At 40.7% G+C, this 20,150-nt stretch overlaps 1 protein-coding gene across 5 annotated transcripts in view; it reads right to left on the bottom strand.

The window, feature by feature from the left end:
• The window catches only part of TMEM266 (transmembrane protein 266), a 59,870-nt gene that overhangs the window by 31,981 nt on the left and 7,739 nt on the right, over nt 1–20,150 (bottom strand). For 4 of the 5 annotated variants that reach the window (XM_072933753.1, XM_030280983.4, XM_041718312.2 and 1 more), the window contains 3 exons: nt 12,536–12,690; nt 8,747–8,905; nt 8,492–8,565 (listed from right to left, as the gene is read on the bottom strand). In XM_072933753.1, the coding sequence (XP_072789854.1) occupies nt 8,492–8,565; nt 8,747–8,905; nt 12,536–12,690 (388 nt within the window). The remainder of the gene's footprint in view (nt 1–8,491; nt 8,566–8,746; nt 8,906–12,535; nt 12,691–20,150) is intronic. The other variant, XM_030280984.4, reaches the window with a different exon arrangement.

The raw sequence follows: 20,150 nt of genomic DNA, 5'->3' as shown, positions 1-20,150 counted from the left end.
TTTTCATTTGGCTTTCAGAAGACACAATAGAAAAAAATCCATCAGTCAACTTGCAATTGATATTGAACTCACATAAAAGCCTAACTGGTAGGGATGTTTCCTGCCAACAGCAACAAGGTCAGACTTTGACAGACGAGGAGTCTACTTGCAGCTGGGAGCCCTACAAGGGCCACCAAAATGCCACCTTCTCCACTGAAGAGCAGCATAATGACTTAGTGCTCAGCAGGCCTACACGTGAGGGGGTGATTATGCCCAGAATTGTGCAGAAAAAAGTGACTCTGATGAATACATGTATCTCCTTTCCACTACAAATACAAATCTTAAATCCCAAGCAGCTCTGAAGTGCTGCCAAACATAACAGCAGTACCTAATTGCAGAACAACACTGAAATTTTCAGTAGTGTTCCTGTGCATGGTTTTGCCAACCCCCATGAGCCTCAGCTGGCCCCATGCTTCAGCTGGCCTGGGATGACTGTGCTCCCTTCTCCTGGCACTGCAAACCTGGATAACAGCACTTACCCCTGCTCTGCCCAGGGGGACACTCCTGTGGGGCAGATGGTGCTTCCAGAGCCCAGCAGCACCAAGGAGGAGGAAAGTGAACAAGCCAACACCTCAGAAATGGGGTATGCAAAGGTACAGGCCAAGGCTGGCTGAGAAAGGGAGGCACAAGCCCGAAGACATAATGCAGCATCCTCTTTCCTCTACAAAAAATGATGACACTATATAGAGACAGCAAGATCCACCAATGCTGCCAGTCTGTACTCCTAAAAACACTGTACCTCCAAACCACTTCACAAATACAGCATGGGAGTAAGGCTCTCTCCTTAATAACCTATAAATAAACCTCAAGGTTAATTTATTACGTAGAGGAAGAGATGCAGAAGAGCAGGTGCTCAAGTCCCTTAATGACCCCAAACTGGCCAGCATGATGTGATCTGACACAGGCACAAAGTGCAAGTGCTGCTGGCCAGCCACAGCTCAGCTCCTGAGCTAAATTCTGTCAGGAAAAGCATCCCAGCTCCTCTGTCAGCATCTCCTTCACTCCCCACCGAGGAGCTGCACAAAAGGCTGAAGTACAAGCTACTTGTGAGCCCCTCAGTTCAGCTGTATCAGTTATCTGGGGTCCATACAGGTTCCACAGCAGGCAGCCATGGGGAAACACATGAGGACAAGCAGAGCCTTCTATAAAGCTCAGGGCACCACCTTTCCTACAGCCACCCTGCTGGGAGCACAGCTCATGCTCTGCTGTGCTTGGGCAGTACTTATGAAGTGCCAGGTCAGTACAAACACAGGATTGCTGAGCACCTAACAACTTTACAGAAACTGAGGGTGAAAGTCTTCCTTCCTTTAGACAGGTGTGCACAAAGGTATTTTCACTGAAATGAGGCATATCTGCACAAACAAAACAGAAACACTGCCTCACAACCCTAAATAAGATTTAACATCTGTCTGGTGAGGGAACACACAAAAGTATTTTCCTTCCTGCCTTTTTAATTCCCGACTGCAGCATTTAAATCAGACTGTGCTACTGCCACATTAATGGGTGTGAGCAGTTCCAAGGGCTGGAAGCTAACACAAATGTTTTTATTGCCACTCTGCTGCTGCGAATCAGCACAAGTCAGCAGTGACTGGAAGTCTTCTTGGCAGACATTTAATGCAGGATTGGGTGTTGGTGTCCCGCACAACATGCCCAGATGATCAGCACCTTGGCTCTCGGCTCGAGACACTGCACGAAGGTGAGTGTAAGGGTGAGATAAGCCAGCTCTTGCCAGCCCAGGGGCACACCCTTCAGAACCAGCTGGACACAACTGGGGGTAAGCTTAGAAAACATTTATTGTGCTGGGAAGGTCTTCAAGCTGTGCACCAGCACTGTCACTCTTAAAACACCCCATCAGCACTGAGGTGCCAGGAGCCAGGAAAGGCAGTCTGCCCTTGGTGACCCGAGAGAGCCCCAGCCTGGCCACTGGGGTGCCCCTGGGCCACCCTGGTCCAGCACAGCTCCAAACCAGCCCTGGCTGTCCCCACTCTGCCTCTGTGTGTCCATGGCACAGAGAACATCCCCTGCTGCTCCCACAGCTCTCATCCAGAAGAGGTGGAACCAAAGGAATTTGGACTGTACTAGGCACCTACTTGATTGCTCAGTGTAATAAATCCTTTGACAGCAAATAAAAGCATTGATATTTCTTATATATAACATTTTAGGATTTTTTCCAAAGCAATCAAGAATATGTTTCATACAAATACATATATATATTGCATTTGATTGTATACTCTCTCTGTAAAGAACTTTCAAAATGAGGACCTGTAGCAGAATCTGAAAAAACACAGAGACAGAAATGAATAATCCAGGTAACCTACTGTTCAAGGACCAAACTGAAAGATGCATATGAATTAGAAGAGAATTGCAACTGTAAAGCATTCATCACAGACAAAATGACGTTAGTCACAATTCTACCATTTTTAAGTACAAAAACCTACAAGAAAAAGGGAAAAACTGGGGCAGCATTGCTGTTTCCCACTGATGCGCAGGCATGTAGCAAATGCACACAGAGTTTTGCATTACATTACAGGCATCCTGCATTTTTGAATGCAGATTTGAAAAAAAATTAAGTATCAGTGTGAGCACTTTCCTGTTAAAGGAAAGTACTGCCAGATCGTTTTTTTTTACTTGAGAAAGAAAGCTTTAATGTTTTTTGACTAGAAGCCTTTTAACTAGAAAGTCCTTAACACATATTTTTTAGTTATATCAGAAATACAATTTTCTTCTGCTAAAGCTAATTTATTCCATAAAAGTCTGTCCAGTGCACCAATAAAAGGCAAATGACTGAACAGTTGTGTTAGCTTCTTTAAGCTGAAATAAACCCAGATAAAATTTTAAATCATTTTTCAGACAGAAATCCTATTTCAAAACTGACAAAGTCTCCTGGTGATACACAACTGTTTGCATGATATTGACTGTCAGCAGTGAAGTTTAGATGCTGCAGGTTCTCTCTCTAATTTTGTAGGGAAACTTGGCCAAGTCCTTTGCTGAGCCAGCTGTATGAATTGCCACAATCTGCATTTGTTAGCTAACTACACGGTACATTAAGTAATTTTAAATACTTTTCTGCTTGCACATTTAATATACAATTTACTACTCAGTGAGTCACTGCATCCAAACCCTCCGTAGTGTGAAATCAGCAGGAGGCAGCAGAGGAGGGGACCTTGGCCCAGTAGCACAAGGCAAAGGAGGGAGGAGAGCACCTCTGCATTTCATGATGGGGCACAGCTTGGGCAGGAGATAGACAGGATGGAGGCAGCTGGAAGGGATTTCCTTCCTCCCTTCCTTCCCTCCGTCACACAGGCTCCACAAACTCTGTAAATTAAGCTTTTGCCTTTTCCACATATCTCATAAGACCAAATATTTATTGAATGCTTTCCCAGAACACCTTGTACCCAATCTGTAATTTATAATGCCTCTCATCTAGGTCACTTCCAGAGGCCTTAGCTCATCCAGTTCTTATAAGAATCCTCTTTTGCCATCTCCTGGTGTGCCTGTACTGAGCTACTGCATGAGCTGTTCTAGCACACGCTGTCCCCAGGCCAGCAGAGCCCAGAGGAACATGCTGGCGTGTTGAAATGAACACATCCTTCTGCTTCCAGGGCACAGGCACCCTCCTCACACAGATTCTCTTCAACAAAAGCTCTGGAACTACAGACTCCACGTCACCATTATCTAGTACAACCCAATCCCATGTCCTGCACTCTGAACTGCTGGGCTCCATCAGCTCGTGGTGCCACAGAAACCATTCCCTGCCAAAACCTGGTGCCATGAACAGACACAAGCACACTGTTCTCTCTCACTAACACTACCAGGGTATCACATACCCAAATGCACCTTTGCACAACCTCTGCACTTCTATTTCTTCTTGTGTTCTTCCAATACTATCACAATCTTAATTCTTAGCATATGGGGAAATCCAGTGAGTTTTCAACTGACAATTCTCTATAGATTTGAAAAGGCTTTTCAGGCATAGAACGGCTCACCAGAGACTGCACCACACACCCACAGTAGCCAGGGAACTGGGCTTAGGAACTGCATCACAGGCTCCCTCTGAGCATGGTCACACAAGCACTATCACCTCTCTCTGTGTGTGGTGTAGGAGGTGCAGCACTGTCAGTATCAAGAGATGAAAGCACAGATGAAGCACTGATAGAGCACACTCTAAGTCAGGGATACTATTGGTAATGAAATGGGCAGACTGGTATTTCAGGCAAATGTCCAGCAAGATTCCCAGAATTTTACAGGACCAGTTTCCATGGTCCTATAACTACTTCTTTGTGAAGCCACAAAATTGCTTAGTAAAGAAATTTCCCAGTATATTAAAATTTATTTTATACACACTAGCAAAGAAAGAAGCCTACATTTACTTTATAAATCACATTAATACCTTAAATCTGTATCTTTGTTCCTAGACTCCACTACTCACTCCATTTAAAATACAAAACATAAAGCAATAAAGTGCATTTATACACCGTAAGTTGTATGTACAGGAAATAAAAGTAAACACACAAAAGAGAAACCACAGTTTACAGAAGATTAGTAGGAGATTATTATCTTTCCTCTCAGCTCTTTGAAGCTCACAAATAATATAACAAAAGTAACATATCAGAGTTTCTCTAAGAAATTATGAATTTAAGGGAAAGACATTTTTACTTAGTTTTGTCATTTAGGATGTTTTTCCTTTTTAACAGAACTTCAACAGCAGAGTCTCCCTTTGGAGGTTTTATTCCTTCCAAGGGTTGCTATTAACAAGAAGAAAAGTGGCAGGCTACTATGAACACTTCCTTTAAACATACAGGATGAGGAAAGCCTTGGAGTTTTTCCTCCTGTGAGCCATAGCTAATGAAACAGATTGTTTATCAGCTGGGAGCCCAGACTTACTCTACTAAATTTGAGAGCTCATATCTTGGACACAGATGGCAGAAAAAAGCTGAGATTTGGTGGTTGCCTGACTGAGTACACAAGACTTCATTGCTCCCAGGGAAACCCTCAGCAGAATGCCTGAGTGCCGGGCTGGCTGCAGCACACAGAGCAGTGCAAACAACTAATATCAACAAACTCCATTCTTGCACATCAGCCCTAGGGGAAAAGCAGATCTGAACAACAGCTACAGAACCATGGATTTGTGGCAATGGATAGAACTGTTAAGAGCAGACTTCAATCCACTTACCAAAACTCTGTGACATTCCCCATCTCCTTTTCTCAGCCAAATAAGACCAAGGCTGAGTTTGCCCTCTCAAGAGGGTACAACCTGGCCTTGCCCTGCTGCTGATACGGGATTTCTCCCCAGTGCCTCTCTCTTCTCTTCTATTCTATCTTAATGCCTGGGTAAGATATGGTGCACAGACAAATCATAGCGATATATGCCAACAGAGACAAACCACTAGTAAATCCTGTTCAAATACTTCGAAAAAAGCAAAAAAAGCTGATGTGCACTTCATTTGAATATGGATATTTTAATGCTGGAAAGTCACAGACAGTGACAGAGAGTATAAAATGAACAAAGTGCCTTTAAGGCTTGTGGCTGTTAAGACAAGCCTAGGGAAGGCAGGAAGATGTTGTGAGAGCAGCTACTCAGCTCTGTTGGCAGCTGTTCTGGTGGCATTTGCCAGCTGCTGGCATGTTTAGCCCCCTCATTTTAACCAAGTAGAAAGCCAGTGGCTGTTTAACTTCAACTGCACTGCAATTACTTGCAATGCTTTGATAGCACCACCTTTAATCAGCTGTATTCTTCCAAAACATTCAAGATTTTGTACTGAAAGTTTTATGGGTCTTAACAAGTATTTTACAACATTGTTCTTTAAGCTAAGGCCTTCCTGAAGAATTGTGTACCCATGTTTACAACTAATGGGAACCAAATGACAGAATAAACACTCAACATCCAAACTTAGAACAGGGTACTTGCTATGGAAACCACCTTTTTTGAACACCAGAAACCTTGAATCCTTGCTTTGAGTAGAAAAACAACGACTGAAGGACTCATCAATACTCAGCAGTTACCTGTTATACCCAGGTAAACTAATTAAACCTGATCTCTGGAATATCATCCTGGCATGAACAACCACAGACTGCAGAATCTCACTGTAACATATGATCTTCTCAACAAATGATGCCAAAGACAGCTAACTCATGTTATAGGAATCAGAGGAAAAGAAATTCCCTGAAGGGACCAAAGAAGTAAATAAAATTAAGATGCATGGGGGGAAAAAAAGCCATTTGCAATTTTTGCAGTAGTTTGTAACCTCTTAGGAAAAAAAAAAAATTGGATGACAGAAAATTATACCCTCTGTTTCTGCTCTCTTGAGACACAATTCAATATGAACTTAACCTGGCATAAGGCCAACTCCAGTAGGAAAGGTACACCTGAACTCTCTCCCAGACTGGTGGTCTCTGAAGCACATCCAGCTGTTCTGTGGAGCCACCTCTATCTCTGAACTGCCAAATGAATCCATACCTAAGAATCTATCCTGGTCTGTGCACCTCACATGGCTGTCTTGTGGCCTCATTCTCCTTTGATCTAAATTCAAACCATAATCAAATAGCTGAGGGAAGCTGCTTCAGAAGACAGAAGTAGATAATGAAGTGAGTGATAAGCTTATAATAAATGAGAACAGCACATAGACAAAGTAGCTTCAACTACCTTATAAAGAGAGAAAAGCCAATGCAGATCCAAAATGAGGATGGTCAGTCAGGGAAACGGTTTTGGATCTGTGAAACACTTCTGTTACTCTTTTCCTGAAAAAAACTTCTGAACCAGTTCAACCACTTTGGAGGGTACCCTGTCCCAGCAGAACTGAAACAATCAATTTCTTCCTTGAGCCAGATGAGCCCTGGCCTCAAGGGTGTGTCTGCAGTGCCACGAACAGCCCAACAGCAGCTGTGCACTCAGGGAGGGACACAGCAGCAAGACACTGCCCCAGGCGTGAGCAGAGTGCTGGTGGTGCAGGGGAATGAAAACAGAACTGCAGGCTGCAGTCCAGCAGCAGGAACCGAGCAGCACAGGAGAGGCTTTTGGTGAAACCAGCCCCAGAAAGCAAAAGGGTAAGGTGAACGTGGCTGTGCAGCCATGCTAGCAGCAGTTACACACTGATCCTATTGGGAAGCTCAGGACTACAGAGAGCTCCAGGGTGCTAATCCCCACTAAGGAAAGATTCTGGAGGGGAGAGGAAAGTATTTCTTTAAAGGGAATGGACACCATCTAGCAAACCTGAGCCTTTGGGAATTAGGATGTGCAATTCACAAAGGAAAGACTACACGTTCTTTTAATTGTTCAGAGATTATTTTCAGTCATTATACATGTAATCTAGAGCCCACCACCACTGTCAAAGGATGGGGCCAGTAATGGGACCTATTTGTGTAAGTGCAGCAGAAGGCTGGGATGCAGAGCAGTGTGAGATCCCTTTCGGAAAGCATCCACTGACAGCACCAGCTAAAAAACTCTCCTGAGAAATACAAAACAATACATGCAAATGTATTTCATTAGGAGCACCATAGAAATTACCAATCATATATGACGAATATTAATTCAATACAAGTGATCCAATAAATCATTTGCAGATATCATAGCTTTGTTTTTTGATTATTGGGTTTTTTTTTTGTAACCTTCACCTCGTAGCCATCTAAATTTTCAACAGAATGAAGTCATTAACAAACCTCTCTGCATTATATTTTCTCCTACGGAACCTGAAAAAATATTTTAAAATATTTTAAGTCCAATTTAACTGTCTTCCAATTTAACAAACATAAAACCTGTTATTGTGACAAGTGACATATTAAAACCTGAAAAATAGCAATAAAAGAATTTTGGAATATTTCAGGATGAGTGTTAATGGCTCAATACCAATGACTTCTTTCTGGAACAAAGCTGAAAGCTCAGAAAGGCAGATTATCCCAGTTTGGTAATTTGTTACATCGTGACTAGAGCCTCTTCCAGTGCATACATTCATACACATTTTGGCAAAGAAATTCACCATTTGTTTCATTCTCTGACTAGGTCTACATGCAGCAACCTGGAATACGTAAATTACCTTAATAAATTGTGAGAGTTTTTGTATAAAACTCCCATGGATCTTTATTCTTGAAGACCATATCTTCATCTAAATCCTATACTTTATACCCAGTGATGCTGATAACAAATGGATCAAGCTGTCCTGTAGATTCAGAGACAATGATTTCTTTCTGCAGCTTACCAATTATTATTTTTAAGGCAGTATCTTCCCTTCCATGTTTCTCTACCAATTCTAAGCAACTGACAAACAGTGCTAATCTAAATAACACTTTTTAGTTTGCTAAGTAGAAGCAGCAAGATTACACTTTTGCTTGTTTTTTTTCATTGAAATACACTGTGCTATGTTATTTGCAAACTACTGTAAAACTCTTGCTAATTCCAGTGACAACATAAACATACTCTGCAGTTCTCTATGTGGTGAAAGACTTTGGTTATACATACCTCTGAAAAGAAAACAGAGAGGATGACTAGGCTGATCCAGTGAATTACTCCTGCAAACTGGGAAGCACTTGAAACTGCAATTAACATAATAGAACGAAGGGTCATTATAGTAGCAGAGTGCAACTTCGGTTTAGCATAATTAGTACTGCCACAAGTTACATATGGTAAACTTACTTTCTTAGATTTTGCAATGGGAGTACCAGAAAGAGGATGGGATGCAATGGACATGGAACTCCAGCCCTGCCAGCTGCTCACCTTTATTCACCATGTTAGCAGCCTTCACTGGAGCTTTAACAGATCTTGCTGCTGGTAAGCAATGGCAGACACAGCTCAGGTCTTTGATGCTCTGCCACTGCTTCATGTTCTCACCCCAACGCTGTTTTGGTATGAGATGTGTGACTAATTCCTGTGTACCTAAAAATCCAGACCTAGGACTCAGTAAGGAAACAGAACGGTCTACTATCCCCACATTATTCCTTGTGTTCAGTCTTTGACAACTCATCTCAGATGATCAGTATTTATCTGGAGCAGGTGCTTAAAAATTAATGCTCAAAATGGGCTTCAAAATACATTTCATGCTGACAGAAAAATGCAGAAAGTTGACAGGGTCCACTAACGGAATTGCTAGTGATTCCTACTCCCACATGCTCCAAGTTTGGACTAGGAGAATGAAGAGTAAACATTCTCTCCTTCCTGCAGACTATTTATGAGTCTATTATCTCCACAGCAGACGGACCAGAGCAGTCTGTGCAGTCTTGCAGTGTCAGGGAATGACTGTGTGAGGCAAGCAGTGGCTGTGTACATAGAGGTGCAGGGCTGTGGCAGACTTAATAATTTCTCAAGAATGTACAGGGTACACACTAAATGAAGAATTTTGTTTTAAAATCAGAATCGATTGATATGGGAAGGAGAGGAAAATGATGTAGGAAGAACTCAGGATACAAATAAAACTGAATATGCCCTGCCACTGGAACTCCCACTGCTGAAGCTCTTTTGGAGCTCGATGAGAGCATTTGCTGCACTGCAGCAGAGGAACTACTTAAAGGTGAAACAAATCGGCAAAATACAATATAATAAAGTTTCCTAAAGCACTATCTCTCCTGGGCAGCCTGAAGAAGGAGAAACCCTTGGGATGCAGTTTTTTCAACAGGGCTCGACCGACATACAAGGCTCCAGCTGCCACCTGGTGACACAAAGAGCTTCAGCAACCACGAATTTGAGATGAAAACTCCTCCTGACAAACCCTGAGTGAGCACTCCAGGAGCTCGGAGCAGCAGCACTTGCTCTCAGGAGACGTGGTTCCTGATTTCCTGGCAGATGTTCACTGCAGGGATGTGTGTGGTGCTGCTGGCCCCGCGGAGCTGAGGCACTGCTGCAGCACCGGACGTTTCCTGCGCACGGCTCCGCAGGGCTCGGCCAGGGCTCAGCCAGGGCTCAGCCAGGGCTCGGCCCGCTGCTCAGGAAGGGCTGCTGCCTTCTGCACATGCACCTGCTGCAGCTGGCTGCACAGCGAGGGCAGTGCTAACATCATCTCCTGAGCTACTTTTCCCCAAAACTGCTGAAGATGAGGAAGGGTCTGTATTTCTGAGGCATTTGAACCTGCCACAACATTTCATTTTTTTTTCTTTTTTTAGTGAGTTCAAAGTTAATACTCATCTATATCTGCTTTTGCAGAACATCACAAGGTATTGCGATGCTATTTTGTTATTGCATGTGAGGAACTTTGAAGACAGACCTAAAAAACTTGATTAGAGAACAGAGATCTAAAACAAAATACGTATTATATGTCCCCTGCTTTCTGGGGTTTCTAATTCTGGTATGAATACATTTTGTGTTAAAATACCCTAAAAGGTCTCTGACTTTTTCATGTGTGTGTCCTAGAGTTTGTAAATGTGGTGTCGACCTATGAAACCAACAGCTTTGTGCATGGAAGAAATGCATCATACAACCAAAGACTACACCGAAAGCAGGAGAGAAAAATTGTACCCTGAAAATGTCACAGCCAAAGCAAAACATCAGGTTTCTTTTGTTGTGTTTTTTTTTCCTGTTGGTTGGTTTGGATTTCTTTTAATAAAGGGAGGCTTCCTAACTAATTACGGTCTATAGCATGGACTAGCAGTTATTATTATGGACAGAACTGTCAGTAACGTGCTGTGAAGTATCCTAATGCACTGCTTGATTTTATAAAGAATAAAGAATCCTTTTAAACTGTAATTATAATTTTGAGAAATATAGTTATGGGCTAATGGCTTTTCAGAAGCTCAGTGTAAATGACACACATCGCTTACAAGGCACAACTGGAATACTTAGATCAGCCTCACCGAGACAGCTTTTATCTGTCTTTAAAACAAGATAGGAGGTATTCAAACTTGCGAAGGCAAAAACTTCATGGCAAGATTTATCATTTAAAATGTAAAGTAGTAACACAAGTGGAATGCTCCTGAGCAAAGGGGCCACCTCTGACCAGTGAAGTCATCTGGCTCAACCAAACACCCGCAGGTCATGCACAAGGTGTAAGCTGCAAGAGCTTTCAGCAGTGTCATATGCACCAGACACACAGGGAAGCAATGGCTCCTAAAGTAAAGCTTTCTTTAGAAGGTTCTTCAGAAAACAAATGGTGAGAAAACGTCTGCTTCCAGACAAGAGTAACCAAAACTGTTAGAACTCAGAGAAATCAACAGTCTTTAAAACCCTTTGTCTCTACAGGAAGTGAAAATTCTCTACATAAACAGAAAGATGTGACACCTCAACAGGTATTGTGGAAAGCTTCTTCCTTAAGGCCTTATACCCACAATTCGCATTCCTGACTTTTTTGAAAGTGGCAGACTTATCCAAATCCTGGGCTTCCTCATGCAAAAATCGTGAGTGACCAGAGAGCAAAGAAAGTAACAGCTGTAAGGGAGTGGCCATGCCCTGAACAGTGTGTGCAGTATGGACAGATGGGTGGAAATGGGGAGCAACAGCATGGAATGACACACAGTCATTCACATTCATCTCACAGAGTTTAAGAAATGGCTGTTAATTATCAATGATGTCCCTTAAAGTCATCTTAATACAACTGCAACACCTGAATCTTTATGCCACTGTGATCAACTGACAAAATGCAACAATAAAAGGACTTCAACAGAATAAAAATTTGGTTTACTCAGTTTAAAGCTGCCACAGGAGACACCTGGCACTCTTTTGTGCTATGTACTCTTGCATTTATAGGATTGCCTGAACCCCAGCTGCCATTTCAACACATCTGAGATTGCAGGGAGATACTAGAGGCTGTCCTCAACATTTAGCTTAGGGGAAAGTGTTGGTGGTGTCTGTGGTCATGCCAACTTCGTATCATAAAAGAAAAAGAGGAAAAAAAAAAGGGGAAAAAAAAAGAGGTGCAATGGAGGAAGAGTAGGGGAAAAAAGATGAATTAAGAAGCAAATCAGCAGCATTAAAATTTCCATTGTGGAACCTGTGTAGAGTGAATTCAAATAAAGCAAACTCAATTTAAGCCATGATCACAGTGTGTTAGCAAAATAGAATGAAAATCTGTCTCATTTCAGGGCATTACAAGATAGAAGGCTGTAATTTTGAGAGGAAGTAATTTGTAAGAGGTCAACACCAAGTACCTTATTTATTTTTGTATGTTCATCACTTTTGTCTATCCACATGTGATGGTTATCAGAGATTAATGATGCACAGATTTTTCTCCTGTGCATATGTAACATGTCTATAAAGGACAGAGCCTTCCCAGGACTAATGACAATGCACGTGAATCTCTGCATGTACACTCTGCTTGTATCCTTTGAAAATTTGTCCTGTAATCAAATTGTTATTTGAACTAGCTTTGGTCAGAATAATAAAGAAGAGACTGACTTCACTATACCAGGATTCCACAAGAACACATTTCTTACCTAGCCTAGTAATCATTTAAATGGTAGGGAAAAACCATTCCCAACATCCTTCCCCTTCAAAAACCACCCAGCAAAGTAAAGCCTTTATTTCATCAAAAAAAAAAAAATTAAAAAAAAAAGAAAAAGAAAAAAAAATCCTCCTACTCACACTGGAGAAGCTTTATATCTATTAGGAGTTCCAGAGTCAGAAGAATCACCACCAATACTACACAGGCTACCAGGAAACTGTTGAGACTTGCACTGAGCAAAAATACCTGCCACACAGCTGCTCGTCTCCCACAGCACGGTTTTAGCCAGTTAGATCTAAAGAAATAAAATTAAGGGAAAACAAGAAAAGAAAAGAAGAAGAAGTGAAAAGGAAAAGAGCTAAAGAGCAGTGAACTCAAAATTGTAAGTTCTTCTGTTATGGATACACTCAGCAATAATGCAAAAAGACTTTGTAAAGTTCACTTTCACTGGTTTCTTTACTGAGAGAAATGTAAGAAAAACCTTCAGTCTGGGATCTCCCCAGCTCTGGAATGCACTGGTGTCCAAGTGCCTTCAGTGTACTGAGTCGTGCAGCCCTAATTATCATACACACATTTCTGCTTTCCTCCTGTCTCACTAGCTCTCATGCGCTCTTATTTTGACACACATGCTGCATTCATTTATCAGTGAGTATCAAGGCACAGCAGGACTCTGCTATTTAGAAGCTAATGACTTTTTAAAAATAATTTCTCTGCTACTGAATTTTCTGGCCAAGCACCTTTATCCCTGCTTTACTATGAGACAGGTCTGACAAGGGCTGCCAAATTCAGGTCCCTGCTTTACTATGAGACAGGTCTGACAAGGGCTGCCAAATTCAGGTTGCAACAATCAGTCCATGACATCATGGAAAAGAAGAACCAGAATCTGGGAAACCCCAAAGAAGCAGCTCAGTGACTCCACAGCTACACTTTACAGCAGCAAAGGTCCACAGCCTGGCAGTGTCAAGCCTCTGGCCAAGGCTCTCTCACTTGGCTATTTGTCCAGCTCTCATCAACCTATTTGTGGATCAGGCCAAGAATTACCTTGCCAGAGTTTGGGGGACAGCATGCACCAGGGACCACTCCCAAACCTGGTTTGGATGAGGTCACACTTTTTAAGTGGAAAAATAAGGTTCAGGCAGGATGCAGGAAGCTGTAAGGAGGCCGAGTTCTGAGGACCAGAACTCAGGAGGGAAGCTGATGAAGCAGTAAATGTTGCACTAGTGTTGTGCTAGTGCAGATACACATTTACATGAGGGCTGCTTATTTTTTTTCCTTTTACGAGTATTGGTAATAGGAATAGCAGTAGTATGGACTTCAGATGCATAAAGCCCATCCTGATTCTGCTCATCTCATAACTCCTCCCTCTCCGTATCATATCTCTCATCACAGTGTTCTGCAACGTTCCTGTACTGGCTCACCTCAGAAAGTTCAGATGGGATGTTTGCCTGACATTTCAGATTTTAAAAGCACTGTAAATACACATTAAGTAATGAAAAGCTGACATGATTTATTAGCCAGGGTTTAAAAAGCTGCAAGTGTGGTGCAGTAACTCCATTGTCTGACTAAAATATCGCAACACAGAAATCAGGTGTACAAGAAGATATGGTGATACTGATAAATTCCTAAGAAACAGATCTAGATTTAATAACTCATGTTATAATCACACACTTGGAAAAACATCACAAAATATTCTCTGACATACTCACAAATGAGGGAGAAAGTGATGTCAAGCAGTGCTCAGAGCCTTGATACTTTCGAGCAGCTTCTCAGAATTAAACAGATCAACAACACTTGTAGTCAGATTGCCTGATTGCCTGACTGTAAAATACCTCCTCAATTGACTCTCAAAGCTTCAGAGAAGATTTGACAAGTGTTACTATCAGCAACCTGTCCTTATGTTAAACTTTGTTATGGTTCCAGCCTGACTAAATGCAATTGATTGCAAATAGGTTGTGTTAAAACATAAGGCAAAAAAAAAGGCATTGGGATAGGGGCCTTTTTGCCAGCTTGATCTTTTAATGGGTTTTATTTTACATATCTCAAAACAGGGTAGTTTGTTTTTAATGCAACTATGATTTTAGGCTTAGGGTTGAGGTTTTTTAAATATTTCTAAAAACAGTGAGGGGGGGTAATTCTGTTTAAACAGAACAGGCTGTAGTTCTAGTCTCTGCTTACATTAATGTTCCCTTTTCCAAAAGGCCCATTATGCCAGTATTTTAATATTGCAGGGCAGATTTTCCTATTCACAGAATCATCAGTAGAGGGCCCAAGTACCTACCTCTAAAAGCTCTGCATAATCAAAACTTTCAGCTGTACCAAATGCACCAGTAAGAATAAACCAACTGTAATAATTAGCATACAATACACATAACCATGATAATTATTACTCAAGCTGCTGATTATTTATAGAATCCTAAATAACATGGCATTATTCCGTCTGTTCAGTATTATCACTCAATATTATTAACAACAATTCTAAAAAGCTTCTGAATGAAACTACCAGTTTACAACTGAAAAAGCAATCAGCTTAAGAGGCCAAGTGCAGCTCAAATGCACATTTCTACCTTTACCATACTCATAAAATATATAAACTGATTTCAAAGACACAAAAGGATTTGAAATTTAAGCACTGGAGAACCACCTTCAGTTCTGTACCCTAACTTGATGCACCAAGGTGAGCTTGTTAACACCTGGCCCGTGGGTGGACAGTGATCAGCACCTGCACACCCCTGCTTGCAGGCTGGCACAGTAACAACCACCCTGATCTCACCCCTGGAACCTGTTCCAGCAGCGTAGTGCCCCTCTCTCCCTCTTCTGATGTGCAAGGGCTCATCTATTCAGAGAAATCTGGTTTTGCAGAAAAACAAACCACTACCAGAATTAGTGTGGGTTTGAACTTACCTTTCAAATTCTGGCCATTTCACCTGTGATACTGCAAAGCTACACTTAAATTTTTAAGCTCAGATTAGAAAGTCAGCTACACAGAATTTTCCAAAAACCCACAAACTAAAAATATAACTTACACAGCTCATAAATTTATGAAGAGATTTCATACGAACCATAGACAAGTAAAAGACCTTTTTCCCTCACTTCAGACAAAAAAAAAATCCCAAACCAAACGAAAAAAATACCCAAATCACCAATAACCCACAAACTAGTAAAAAAGTCCCCTATTCTGTTCAGAGAATAAGCACACATTCTATTGGTGTCCTGACTGTGTTTGCTTGAATTCACAGACAAATGTGACTTCAGAAAACTTTCCTGCATGATTTCAAATGCGTTAATCAGGTATTTCAGCTCATTTGTCTCTACAACAGAAATATAATTTACCTTTCTTGCAATGCATGGATGAAGTAAATAAATGTACTAGCACAGGAAATTTTTAATTGTTGGTGACATTGAGCTGCACAGTTTTGTTCTGAGACATTAAAATAGATTTAGTGGAATTTTACCAGGGGTCATTTTTTTAGATACTTTCACACATGGCTTTTTCCAAAACCAATCTGTCATCATCCTGTTAGTCTTACTAATAAAACAGCTTGGAAAATAAAAAGAACATAAGGCAAAACTGGGAAAGGTTGAACATATTTATCTGGTAAGGAACCACTACAAACAGTTTTTTTCAAGATTTTAACAGCTGTCACTATTTCTATTTTCTGATCTTGTAAACAAATGCCCCAAAATCTGCATTACACCTTAACCTGTCTTTTTTTTTTTTTTTTTTCCTTTCTTTTGGCTAAACAGCAAGTGTTTGCACCTCACAAGATGGTCATGATCAGAAACAGAAGGATGGATGAGATCCAAATTGCTATCTGAAGGAGCAGAAAGCTATGGTCAGGAAGTGACAGGAACACAGGCTAAATAACAATACAAAATGTGGCTGAGCCAACACAGACAGCAGAGCCTCGCAGCAGGCTGCACGGAGCAGCTGGAGGCCTGGAGCAGCTAACTCCAAGGAACACACAGAGCTCTGCACCTCTTTTCTGGACTTCTACAAGCCTGGTTTATCTACAGAACTTTAACTATTGACAACACTCGCATCTTTTTACCCCTAAAATTTGTACTATTTCAAACCCCATGGCACTTCTTGAAGATTCCTGCAAAACTGGGCTGCTCAAATGGCAAGAGAGATTCCCCCACTCTTCTCCCCAAACTCACCATGGCTAGTTTATACACACTCATTCTTGTTATTATTCTTTGCTTGATTAGGTTTTTTCCCTAGCTGGCACTCTGTCCACGATGCATTATACACAGTAATGGCAGCCACGTGTGTATAATCCAATTAAAGCCCATGCTTTTTGTAGAACACTCAGTTTCTGTAACTATCCTAGCAGCCTCTTCTGGTATGTGAATACAGACAACTGGAGTGGTAGATAATATTTTAGGATAGGCTTAATTAATTACATGAATGATTCCCAGCTCTATTTGAAGTACTTGAAGCTTTCTAGGCTCATTTGTGCTTTCTTTATAGGCATATATCACACCATTTGCTCACAGACATCTAGTGATTACCTGGCCTTTTTTACTCTTCTCACTAGAAAATTGCTTGTTAGGTTTTTTTCCTTTGTATGCTAAAATCTTTAGTGTAATGTAACATCAGCCTCAAAAACTCCCTTTAAGAAACATAAGAACAGACATACTAGAATATACTGAACCAAGGCTTGGCACCCTGTATCCAACAGTGGCCACGAGAAGATGTCTCAGGATGACTAAGAACACAGCAAACATATAAATCCTTCCACTTTAAGATTCTCACAGAATCCAGCTCTCTTCCATTTCGTCACTTCCTGAGACAGATGTGTTTTCTCAGCCTGAACTTAGTAAGCTTCAGTGAAATTCTCTTCCACAAACTTGCTCAACCTCCCCTCATGGGGATAAGCTGCTCTCAGCCACACATCCTTCAGAAAGTAGCTTCAGGCATCTCCTTCCCTCTGTGCCAAGAGCAAACTCTTTTTGTTTCTTTGGAACTGGGCCTTTATCTATTAATATACCTTAGAGACCGTATTGGGAGTGCGTGTCTGGGTGTCAAACCTATTTTAACCTCTCTGTGTCACAGACTTTGTAACATCAATCAAATTTCAGTCAACCTTCTCTTTTCCAGACTGCAGTCCTAGTTTACATAGTAATCTCCAATGGAAGACGTATCACATCTTTGATCACTGTTTTTCTTTGATTCTATTCCAGCTCTTTTCTATCTACCGTATTCTTTCTGACAGGGATCAGAACTGCACTCGTGTTCAAGATGTGGGCAAAGCTTGGATATATGGAGAGGCACAACAACGGCCTCTCTTTTATTCTTTGCTCTTTTTCCTAAACAATCCTAAGATCTGATTTCCTTTTATACTGCTACTCAGCATTTAGCTGATTTTTTTTTTTTTTACAGACCTACCTTCCAGACAAATATTCCTCTTCTCCACATTTCCTATTTGTCCTATGGCTTATCCATGTTTCAATATTTGCCCCAAGCCATATCTTCACCAATTTAGACAATTAATTCCAGTGTCAAGCCAGACAAATAAGACTCATCTAATTTCCAGTCTTCAATAAAGAGCTTTGCAAACAGTGATCTGTGGGCTACAAATGCTTAATTTCTATTCTCAAAAACTATCTGGGAAAAGCAAGTCCTGTTGGAAAAACACAGAAGTATCTCCAAACCAAAAAACTCTTAAAAATCACTGAGCTATAAAATTATTTCTCTGTCTTACTTAGAGTATTGCTCTCTCTACCAGTTGATAAAAGACATAGGGGGGACACAGTCAAAGCACTGAGGTACTGGGATAAACACTGTAATGAGCTACTCTGGAAAACAAAATTTACCAACAGAAACACTTCAAAGGCTGTATACAGAAACAGAAATTTCTAAATCACTGAACACCTCTAACATAGCCCAAAATTTCATGTTTTCTCTACTGAAGAGCCGAGCACCTCAGAGGTTCTGTTGAGCTGAATGCTCCTTTTCTGCTGCAGTGCAGGTCTGTTTTGGACCACAGCACCAAGAACAGCAGTGATAAAGTACTGCACAAAGAACAGATCAGCACTACTGTCTCATTCACTGCATCCTCATGTTAGGATTTTGCATCATCTTTCTGATTCAGACTATGACTGGCAGCTAAAACTAAATTACAACTCACTTTTGTAAATAGTAGCTTGCTTGCTACATGAAATAGTTGTGCCCTCCAAAACCCTTGCACTTTATCTTGGGCTAGGACCTCATTATCACCCTTATTCAAAATCCAAGATCTGCAGAGGTGCACAAAACTTTTCAGAAAATGGACTGTTTTTAATTATGCCACCAGATAAAGACAAGAAAAGCAGAAAACAAGAGAAATGTGATAACTTGATATTTTAGATAAAGCACCTTTAAGTTTTGTGGAAAGTACAAGTAAAATACCTCAAAAAAATCAAAGTAATATCTGAAAGATTAATCTGAAAAGCAAAATAATAGCACCTATTTGGTACAATTACAGAAGACAGACTGAAGGAACAGACATCTTTTTTTCCCAGGATGGGTGAATACATTCACCAGCAGAGTCTTGTAACCAGTTTAAAAATGAGAGCTCACAACTCCTCTCTGTGTTAATTTCTGCATCTCTGTAAATCTCCGTTCAATTTTAGTTTCCCTTCCTTTCTCCTTATGGTTTTATTTTTTCTGATATTCCCACTGTTTAATGCAGTTTCTAGCTGAGACCATACAAACCTAAGGCTGTGAACAGATTATCATAAATTATTAAATTACAACAGCATGACTGTTTATACCCAATGTCAAGTGAGTCGCATTAACTGCGAACTCAGGAACTTTATAGTTTTGATGTAAACCATTGTATTTGAAAACACCTGTTTCAAATGTTTAATATTAAAACTCAAGAGCTGCAATTTAAAACAAATACAACAAATAATTTAAAAGTTGGTGTACATCTCTCCCCCTTGTTTCTCAACTCCAGTAAAAACAGCTCTTCATCAAGACAGAGGCTGATTATCTATCTGCATATTCACACAATAAAATACACTCTGTAATGCAACTGTCATTTTTTTATAATTTATTGTGATTGATACCTATTAACTGGAACTTATAGAAAAGTTTAGGAAGGAAAGTTTTTCCTTATCCATGTATTACTTTCTGCATGTTGTCAGTTTTTCTGCTATTCTTCATCACTTTTATTGGACTCGATGGAAAAAAGCAGAAGAGAGAAACTATTTTTTGAAAAACAGAACACTTGATTGGAAAAAAAGAAGAAACTAAGAGTAACATTTAAAGCAATGTTAATATTTAAAAATCATCTCATCTTTCTGGGTCATTATGCTCCTTAAAGAAATGCTGGCATATTCTTTTCATGCAAACTGAGTTCAATACAGCCACAGTGTCTCCAGTAAATTCAGGACAACACGTTTTGTATTTTGTTTGAGGGTTTCAAGTAGAGCAGAAAGGTTTTTTTTGCCTGATTATCCTTTCACTACTTACAGGTGTACATTAGGGACAGTCTTCTAACCTGCAGTCCTTTCTTTCTTACTTAGTACAGGGATCAGCCTTGTCACCTAAATGTCTGACAAAACCAGCTCAAACTGTCCACAAAATTCCTTAAACAACACCAACAGACAGGAACTGACTGCCCTGAGACTTTGATATGAAAAGGCAAAGACCTATCAACTTGCACAAAGTAAGACTTTTATTCCAGTATTAAAACCACAGGAATGTCAGCTTACGTAAGATCTAACAAGTTAAAGACAGACCACAACTTTCTTTCTTTTTTCTTTTCC

Source organism: Taeniopygia guttata, chromosome 10 (genome assembly GCF_048771995.1).
Source record: "Taeniopygia guttata chromosome 10, bTaeGut7.mat, whole genome shotgun sequence".
NCBI classification, from domain to species: domain Eukaryota; kingdom Metazoa; phylum Chordata; class Aves; order Passeriformes; family Estrildidae; genus Taeniopygia; species Taeniopygia guttata.
The sequence above is the reverse complement of the archived record's forward strand: the minus strand, read 5'-3'. Positions and strand labels throughout refer to the sequence as shown.